The sequence below is a fragment of the Limulus polyphemus genome, unplaced genomic scaffold, assembly GCF_000517525.1.
Source record: "Limulus polyphemus unplaced genomic scaffold, Limulus_polyphemus-2.1.2 Scaffold4890, whole genome shotgun sequence".
NCBI lineage: Eukaryota > Metazoa > Arthropoda > Merostomata > Xiphosura > Limulidae > Limulus > Limulus polyphemus.
In genome coordinates, this window is record NW_013670500.1 from 70516 (window position 1) to 81161 (window position 10646).

General features: G+C 31.5%; 1 protein-coding gene across 2 annotated transcripts in view; it reads left to right on the forward strand.

Moving 5' to 3' along the window:
* LOC106471832 (monocarboxylate transporter 9-like) overlaps positions 1 to 9301 on the forward strand; it is a 37191-nt gene extending 27890 nt beyond the window's left edge. For both annotated transcript variants that reach the window (XM_022400439.1, XM_013932452.2), the window contains 5 exons: positions 1135 to 1262; positions 2150 to 2285; positions 5201 to 5557; positions 8033 to 8155; positions 8970 to 9301. In XM_022400439.1, coding sequence (XP_022256147.1) covers positions 1135 to 1262; positions 2150 to 2285; positions 5201 to 5557; positions 8033 to 8155; positions 8970 to 9263 — 1038 coding nt within the window. In that variant the 3' untranslated portion in view covers positions 9264 to 9301. The remainder of the gene's footprint in view (positions 1 to 1134; positions 1263 to 2149; positions 2286 to 5200; positions 5558 to 8032; positions 8156 to 8969) is intronic.
* The last annotated feature ends 1345 nt before the right edge of the window (positions 9302 to 10646 follow it).

Here is a 10646-nt window from a genome sequence, read left to right on the forward strand (position 1 = left end):
ATAGTGTAGATTGAGGTGTACTGGCTATTTCTCTTGAAAGTGCAGTGTAAGTTGAAGTTTACTGACTGTTTTTGTTTGATTTTATAGTATCAATTTTTACCTAAACAGGAGTTCAAATTGTATTATGTACAAACCAAAGTTTTAAATAAGTTTCATGAATCCTTCATTATAAGGCATTGCAAAATGAAAAATAAAAACAAATTTGAAAATATGATTTTTTGTCTGAAATGAATTAAAGTACTAAATCCTACTTATTATGACTTTAAACTTACAAATGTAAATTGTAAATGCATGTGCATATATGTATACAGATGTGGAGTATGTTATATTAAAATTATTTTTGAGCCTTACCTTATCATTTACAGTTCACATTGCCCCATCTGATCAAGCTCTATGCAATGACTGTGTATCTTGACAATAGTCCTGAAACATAATTTCCATTGCAAGAGGCTCTGTCACGTTCTAAACAAACCCATCCTATTTTTCAAATTCATCTTGTGTATGATGGCAGATGTTCCAGTGCTTGTTTCAACAGTATGATTGCACAGAAATCCATAGACACTCTTATCAATGACTTTATAAATATGTTGCTTATGAAGTAGCAAGATGGCCCATTTCATTCTCCATATGCTTGAGGTATGCAGTAGTTGAACTGTTGTTTGTTGCGTGGACAGCTTTCGCTACTAACCTATGTGTTTCTAGATTCTCACCTCTTATAAGATTCCATTCTTTACTCACCATGGCTGGGATGGGACTTGTAGCAGATCTCTTTCTGGATGGTCCTGATATCCTAGGTTGATTCATTTACCTTTATTTTACAATTCCATTACATATAAGGAATATTCTCATCTTTGAAATTCTAAATCTCAGATTTGAATACATCTTTATGATCTGATTTATGAATACTTTGAAAAGAGCTGCTACACACCTTTCCTAAAAGTGATAAGTTTTTTTGGTGGCATCATACTGTCTACAATATGCCAAAGAATATCATTGTGCATATTAATATCATTTTAATATAATGTACTCAACCCTCTATGTGTGTGTATAAATGAAGTTATTTGTTTAACCAGGTGTTATTCATATGTAAGTACATTAATGTTACATAAAAATTCTCTTTCTACATACACACAGTGGTTTACTAAGAAGAAAGGCCTTGTGGTTGGAATATCATCTGCAGGGTTTGGACTTGCCCCATTAATTCTGAACCCAATCCAAACCGAGTTCATTAATCCTCTGAATTTGCCTCCAGATGAATATGGGTAAACTTTATTAGATACATAACCAAAACGAAGAATTTTATATTAATACACCAAAGATTTAAAAGACCAATAAGCAAGAGTAAAGCTTTAACTAAAAATGTAATAAAATTAACAAATATGAAAAAAAAGAAAGTGAAATGGATTGATGTATAATTAGTAAGAATATTGAAGTTTTTTGACATGTAATTAACAGTACTAGATATAAAACTAATTAGAAATAGTTTGGTCAGTAATTAATAGTAATATGATAAAGTGTTAGAAAATGATGTGACTAATATGAAACAACAGATATTTAAGAACACTGGCTTGAGTAAAGATGAGTATTTAGGTGTTTAAGAACACAGTTTTAAAGGAAGACAAGTGTGCTGAAGGATGTTTTTAAAAGAAAACAAATGTATAGAAGGACATTTTTAAAGAAGACATTAGTTTAAAGACACTTTTAAAGGACGATGAATATTTAAGAACACTGTTTTAAAGGATGATGAATATTTAGGAGCATTTTTAGAGGATGAAAAATGTTCAAGGATATTGCTGTAAGTTCTTACATAATGTTTGCTTTTCTTAGAAAAATAATTAATGGGATGTACATTGTTTTTGTGATTGATCTTGCATTGTATTTTTTTATTTTTGAAGATTCTTTACAGATCCAGATCTATTGCATTTTGAGAGGTACTTTACAGATCCAGATCTATTGTATTGTATATTTTTGAAGGTACTTTACAGATCCAGATCTATTGTATTATATATTTTTGAAGGTACTTTACAGATCCAGATCTATTGTATTATATATATTTTTGAAGGTACTTTGCAGATCCATATCTATTGTATTATATATTTTTGAAGGTACTTTGCAGATTCATATCTGTTGTATTTTTTTATTTTTGAAGGTACTTTACAGATCCAGATCTATTAGACCAAGTTATCCTTACTTTCCCACTTTTAGGAGGTATTTACTTAGCATTGCAACTGATTGGCTGTATTTTCCTGGTTAACCCTCCCATTAAGAAAAATTCTGACATTAACGTAAGTTGTTATGTGAAACCTCATTGAATAGGAAATACTGCTTTATGTCATATAGTATATAGTGTAACTTTTTGTTTTTATTTGTTTTGATTTTAATTAACAATTTTTAATGCATATGTATGTGTTAAATCCACTACACAAAAGCAACTTTCTATAGCCAGGGCTTAGGATATAAAAGTTTGGAGATGGCTTGAATAGGTAAGGAAAAACTTTATTATAAGTGTATAATGTTTCAACAAGATTATGTTCTCATCAAGTACAAAAGGTTTCTTCATTATCCATTCAAGCCATCTCCAAACTTTTATTTTCTGAAATATGGGTTCTTCATCATTAGATTTAAAATGTTAGGATGCAAATGTTAGGGATGATACAGGAAGGCTAATAAATCTGATGATTATGGGATAGTTGAATTATTAAATTCTACTTTTTTTTCAGTCTTTACAAAGCAATATTCTTCATCTTGATGGAAACAAGACAATGACATTAATTCTGAGCTTGTTAAGAAAAAATTGGGGTATTTAAATAATGATGATGAAGCTTCTGATCCAAATAATATTTACTTAAGGATTTTGAAGGATGTTAAGGATTGGACATGTGAGCCACTTGCTATTATTTTATATAAGTCCTTGAATGTTAGGCTGGTGCTATGAGATTGAAAGTTGACTAATGTTACTCCTCTTTTCAAGGGAGGAAATAAAAAAAAATGTCCCTGTGATTATAGGCCTAGTTGTACATCAGTGGTGTGGAAAGTTTTTGAAAGTCTGATAAAAGATGTTTTGCAAAGTCATTTAACAAATTTTCAAATTTTGTTGGATAATTAGTATAGGTTTCCTTGGGGGGAAAACCTTACCTTACTAATATTTTGACATTTTTTGAAGAAGTTACTGCTTATGTAGATGAGGGTATATGTGTGGATTTGGTCTATCTGGATTTTCAGAAAGCATTTGACAAGATGCCACATAATGTTAGTTAGTAAAAATTTAAAGCCTTGGCATGTCTGCAAGAGACATAGTGCTAGTATTTTTGAACTTCACTTTCAAATGGCACAAGGGGATGAAAATGGTTAACCCCCAGGTATCAGCTGGTACACTTCATACAATTGGGTAGACTGGAACAAGTGGGTTAAAGTATCTTGCTCAAGGACACAACAAGATGACATGGGCCATCCTTGAACTTGCAACCATCCAACTGCAAGTTGGAAGCACAAAGCAATTGATCCATGCTGCTATGTAAAAGGCTTGTTAAAAAGTTATCTCTATAGGTGTGGGGGATAAGTTGGTTCATTGGATAGAAAACTGGCTAGATGGAAGAAAGCAGAGGGTTACCATAAATGGAGCTCTGTCAAGCTGTTATAGTGTCACAAATGTGGTGCCTCAGGGCTCAATGTTGGGACCTATACTCTTTTTGATTACATCAATGACATAGATGAAGGAAAGGTCAGTGAATTATTTAAATTTGCTGATGATATTATTTTTAGTTGTTGCTGGCTATGAGGTGGAGGATGCTGTTGCTTTACAAAAAGATTTGGATTAGTTGGTGAGTTGTGCAAGCAAATGGCAGATAGCTTGGAATTATAGTAAATGCAAAATAATGCATGTGTTATCATAATTTTAATTATAAGTATAATTTGGATGGGAATAACCTTATCAGTGTTATGGAAGTAAAGGATCTTGGTGTTCTAGTCAATCAGCCATCCAAGAAATATGTTGTTGCTAGTGGCAGGGCATATTGGATTGTATCTAGAGAAAGTTTGAATACAAGTCTAAGGAGGTTATAATTTCATTGTATAGTTCATTGGTTAGGCCATGTTTGGAGTGCTGTGTTCAGTCTTGAGCTATTTAACTAAGGAAGGGCATTGAATTGTTGGAAAAGATCCAGAGAATAGCTACTAGAATGAATACTGGGATGGAAAGGTCATATGAGGCTGCTCCTTACCTTACATAGGGCATGGAATTATTGGAAAGGGTTCAGAGTAAGACTACTAAGATGATGTCTGGGATGGAAAGGTTGTTATACAAGGATAGCTTAAGATCTCTGAACTAGTTTTTTCTTGAAACAATAATAGAGGGAATCTAATTGAGGTATTTAATTTTCTTAAGGGAATTGGTAGTATCGAGGCATAATTTTTTTGTCATACTTAATGGTGAGATTACGGGACACAAATATAAATTTTGGCAGGGTATGAACCATCTTCAGCTAAGGTAGTTTTATTTTCTAACAGGGCGGTTGTCCTTTGTAATGGGTTGCCTTCAGATATAGTAGATGCAATTCATTTAAGGGAAGGCTTCATAAATATTTGAATGATAAGGGCTGGCTTTGAGTGCATTATGCTTATTTTAGAGTTTAGTATAGTGGATTGGATGATCTAGATGGACTAACGGGTCCCTCATTGTCCTTAAATTATAATTAAGTTATTAATTTCCAAAACAGTGTTCCAACTCTGTAAATACATACAATGGGCTATATTGTTATATTCCTGGTAAAAGTAGTCAATTAACATGTTCGGTCATTCTTGTTATCCAAGTATTTCTTGTTACTAGGTTTTCACTGGTAGGATATGAAAAATTTTAATAAAAAATTATTTAATTTTTGTAGTGCATATTGGTGTATAAAAGACATTTTAATACAAGAAATAAATGACCCTATAACACCAAATCATTGTTTTTATTTATTTAGACACTCAAAATGTTGCTTTACGGCTGCTTTAGGAGTTTTTCACAAAAACACAAACTATTATTGACAGTACAGATTTTCAAAGCTTTGGACTGTCAGTTATGGTTTGTGTTTTAGTGGAATGCTCATGAAGAAGCTCTAAAGCAAAATGTTGAGATTCTAATTAAATGAAAACAGTGATTTGGTATTATAAGGTTGTTTATTTCTAGCCTTAATAAAAATATTTTCACAATCAAATTTAGATTGAGAAAGGTGGTGAAAAGTTGAAAGATGATGTAAAGGAAGAAGATAGAAGTGAGAAGTTGAAAGATGATGTAAAGGAAGAAGATAGAAGTGAGAAGTTGAAAGATGATGTAAAGGAAGAAGATAGAAGTGAGAAGTTGAAAGATGATGTAAAGGAAGAAGATAGAAGTGAGAAGTTGAAGGATGATGTAAATGAAGAAGATGCAAGAGATGAACTTGAAAACAAGGAAACCAAAGTCATAGAAGAGGATAATTTTACAGTGATGTCAATGCTTAAAACTAAAGAGTTTTATATTCTTACATTCACTATGGCTTTATCTTACCAGACTATCCTCTTCATGATAGCCATGACTAAGGTAAAGTATATTGTCTTGATAACAGTTTAGTTATGGTACTAAGTTATTAATGTATTCTTGAAATGATCACAGTAATGATAGTAAAGTTATGTTTCATATGTTGTTGAAGTAACCATAGTTAAGAAAGTAAGGCTATGTCTCTTTTGTCATTGAAATAACCATAGTTAGGATAGTAAGGCTATGTCCTGATATGTCATTGAAATAACCATAGTTAGGATAGTAAGGCTATGTCTCTTATGTCATTGAAATAACCATAGTTAGGATAGTAAGGTTATGTCTCTTATGTCATTGAAATAACCATAGTTAGGATAATAAGGTTATGTCTCTTATGTAGTTGAAATAACCATAGTTAGGATAATACGGTTATGTCTCTTATGTAGTTGAAATAACCATAGTTAGGATAATACGGTTATGTCTCTTATGTCATTGAAATAACCATAGTTAGGATAGTAAGGTTATGTCTCTTATGTAGTTGAAATAACCATAGTTAGGATAGTAAGGTTATGTCTTATGTCATTTAAATAACCATAGTTAGGATAGTAAGGTTATGTCTCTTATGTCATTGAAATAACTATAGTTAAGATAGTAAGGCTATTTCTGATATGTTGTTGAAATAACTATAGTTAGGATAGTAAGGTTATGTCATATGAGAAATAGCCTTACTATCTTAACTATGGTTATTTCAATGACATAAGAGACATAACCTTACTATCCTAACTATAGTTATTTCAACAACATATGAGAAATAGCCTTACTATCTTAACTATGGTTATTTCAATGACATAAGGGTTGTTGAAATAACTATAGATATAATTGTAATGTTATGTTGTTGAAGTAACCATTACCCTTTGAAGTTAGCTTTCTTACGGAAGTTTCATGTTCCTTTAAAAAGCTTAAGTACAGGGTGAAACAGGAATTAGCAGCGAATAATAGATAATAAATATTTAAGTTGGAAGCTCATTGTATTTAGAACTTGATTATAAATACAACCTTCCTATGTCTATTGAAACACTACATTAAACAAAACAAGTAAAGAAAAACTTTAAAAAAAGGAAGTAAATGTAAGGTTGGCTAACATCAATCATTCACAAACAATGCAAATAAAATAGTAGGGATGGCATCATTACTATATTTTTTGAATTATTTGTGAAGGACTGATTTTAGCATCCCTTCATTTACTTCCTTTTTTGAAAAGTTTTTTATTTACTTGTTAAAGTTCTTGTTTTTACTTCTTTATAGAAAGTATCAAGTATTGAGTGTCATGCAGTATCTGGTCATTATGCAGGTTTGTGGTTGTGGAACAGATGAACAGTGCCATCTTATGAGATGGAAATATACAATTAGATAGAGTTTTCCATGGTGTGGGATCATATTGGCAGATTGAGTAGTCATACAGCCCATCACGCTAATGATGGACCACAAAAAGTGACAGTTATCACATTCCATCATTAACAAATTCATATAGAAAAGTAACGGACAAGTTATCACATTCCATCATTAACAAATTCATATAGAAAAGTGACGGACAAGTTATCAGTATAACACAGGGTATAAAAACAGACATTTAATTATAGTATAACACCAGGTATAAAAACAGACAATTATAGCATAATATCGGGTATAAAAACAGATGTTTAATTATAGTATAATACCGGGTAAAAAAATAGACATTTAATTACAGTATAACACAGGGTATAAAAATATACATTTAATTACAGTATAATACAGGGTATAAAATCAGACATTTAAAAACAGACTGTGTGATAACTTGTCTGTCACTTTTTCTATATGAATTTGTTAATGATGGAATGTGATAACTTGTCTGTCACTTTTCTAGATGAATTTGTTAATGATGGAATGTGATAACTTGTCCATCACTTTTCTACATGAATTTGTTAATGATGGAGTGTGATAACTTGTCCGTCACTTTTCTAGATGAATTTGTTAATGATGGAACGTAATAATTGTATAACACAGGGTATTAAAACAGACTTTTAATAATAGTATAACACAGGGTATTAAAACAGACTTTTAATTATATAATACCGGGTATAAAAACAGACATTTAGACATTTAATTATAGTATAACACAAGGTATAAAACAGACATTTAATTATAGTATAAACACCAGGTATAAAAACAGATATTTAATTATAGTATAACACAGGGTACAAAAACAGACATTTAATTACAGTATAACACCAGGCATAAAAACAGACATTTAATTATAGTGTTTTTATACCCTGTGTTCTACTGTACTTAAATGTCTGTTTTTATACCCTGTGTTATACTATAATTAAATGTCTGTATTTATACCCTGTGTTATTCTGTAATTAAATGTCTGTTATAATTTAAAGTGTTTTGTTTTGTATACCATATATATATATACTTGTGTGTTTATAAAGTTACCATCATATTATTTTTAAGCTTTTCATTAATAAAGAAGAAATGTCTTACGAGTTACTTTTGTTTCAGGCATATGGACAGACCTATATTAAGGATGATTTTTTTTTATCGGTGGTGACAGCCTTAACCGGTGTTACTAATAGTGTGAGCCAACCTCTGTGGGGATTTCTTTTGGACAAAACTACCTACAAGGTACACCGTAATTCTTACAACATCCTCTTAAATTAATGTACAGTTTTAAGATTATTTCCTGATATTTCCATTTATCTTAGAAAATATTTTTTTGGTTACACAAGAGCAAGCTTGGATTCAGTGAACAGTTTTTAGTGTTTTTAAAACATACGTTTGGAAAATATTGTTCAGAAATTTTTATCATGAAGCATTTCCATGTTGTGTAGATTCTCTTTAAAATAAACAACCTTTAATACAGTCTAGGTTTGTAAAATATCATAATAGCGTTTTTATGAGAAAATGTCAGTCTTTACAATTGAGGACAAGTTTGAGATCATGACTTGAATAGTAGTAGTTAGTAGTTGATATAATTAAGTTTAGGCATGATGAGATGTGATTCAGTATCTTGTTAATTTTACTTTTGTCTCGTTGTACCAGAAGTGTGTATTTGTAGCCTGAACATCAGTTAGTAACAACTAGTAAGTATCATATAATTTTATGCTATAACACTCAGTGTAAAGAACTGATCCATCATGTTGGGTAAGATCACTCATTTTTCATGTACAAGACAGAGGACTTCAGCAGAAACTAGTGGAACTAATTATAATATAGATGGTAATTTTGTTTACATAGTTTCATGTGACTCGCGTGTTATTAGTGACTCACTAATCAACAAAGTTACAAACCCACAAGCAATTTGATGCATAAATACTTTAAAAATAACTATTTAAAAAACAGATGGGGTTCCTTATCTCTAATTCTAGGGGTTAAGTAGTTTATGTCAAAACATAACTGTTTTTTAATGAAGACACTCAACAAGTTGATTCCATTTCAGGATTGTATGGCCACTGTAAATGCTCTTCTAACTGCATTTATGTTAACCTTCTATGCTACACCATATGGCTACAAGACAATGTTTACAGTGTGGGTTTTAGCAATTGAGTTTGTTATGTCATCAGTCTTCGTATTGATTCCTGCAGCATGTGCCCAGGTATATGGGGCAAAGCATTCTGGGACCTCAGTAGGTTTTGTTTTCATTTTTCCGGTGAGTACACAAAAAAGTATTGTGTATGGTTACATAGTTTTTTTTCTAAATATAAGAATGTTGTTAAGGAAAATACTGTTATGATATAATTTAACACAATGTTTAGAGACAACAAGGGACTTATTGGTCCATCTCAGCTGTCACATCCTCTAAGTTAAACTATTATAAATTAGAAAAACAAACAAACCTAAACCCAGCCCATATCATTTATATAGTTATCAAGCTTTCTCTTGAACTCACTTAAATTTACTGCCTCTACAACATCCAAAGGCAACCCATTCCAGAGGCCAACCACCCTGTTAGAAAAATAAAACTTAGCTGAAGATGAATCCTACCTTGCCAAAATTTATATTTCTGTCTCTTAGTGTTATTATACTTGCCATTAACTATGAAAAAACACTATCAATTCCCTTTAAAATTTAAACACCTCAGTCAGATCCCCTCTAACTCTTCATACACTGTATTTATCAAAAATATTCATGTAACATTTCAACTAGTAATGGGGTTAACCCAGTTGAATTAGAATGTGTTACATTTGCAAAGTTTTTATAAAGATCAGAAACTGCTACAGACAGTTAGTTGGAGTCAGAATGATAATAGCTAATAGGTCTTCAGAAAGGAATGAATATTTGATGGGTGTGAATCACCCATCCATTCATGGGTAATGTGGTATAGATGAAGATGCTAATGTGAATATTGTTTTCTTTTTTTTTGCCTAAATTTAACCTCATTTCAGTCTATGTGAAACTAGAAACAGTAATATTAAATCCATCTCTTAAAATAAGGGCTTTAGATTTATAACTCAACCGTAAATAGTGTCGGAGTGGGTAGTTCGTTGTGAAAGAAAGCCTGTTTTAACTATATATTTGGTCCTTTGGTAATAGACAAAGAAGGTATTAATGATTTGTTTTATTGTGACATTTTGGAAAATACTGAATGCTGCCTTGATGGAATTCTATTAGGAATGGTCAACTCATACGTCCATTGTCATGATGATGTGCGGTGTCATGTTCAACAGTGGTTTGGGATAAATAACATCCAGGATCTGCATTGGCTAAATAGTCCAAATGAATCTAGTGAACCACCTTAGAACATCCAGGATATACTGCATGATGGACAGAAGAGAAATATTATTACTGAATCTGATAAACCACTTTAGAACATTCTGATATACTGTACGATGGACAGAAGAGAAATATTATTACTGAGTCTGATGAACCACATTAGAACATTTTGATATGTGGCATGATGGACAGAAGAGAAATATTATTACTGAGTCTGATGAACCACTTTAGAACATTCTGATATGCAGCATGATGGACAGAAGAGAAATATTATTACTGAGTCTGATGAACCACTTTAGAACATTCTGATATGCAGCATGATGGACAGAAGAGAAATATTATTACTGAGTCTGGTGAACCACTTTAGAACATTCTGATATGCAGCATGATGGACAGAAGAGAA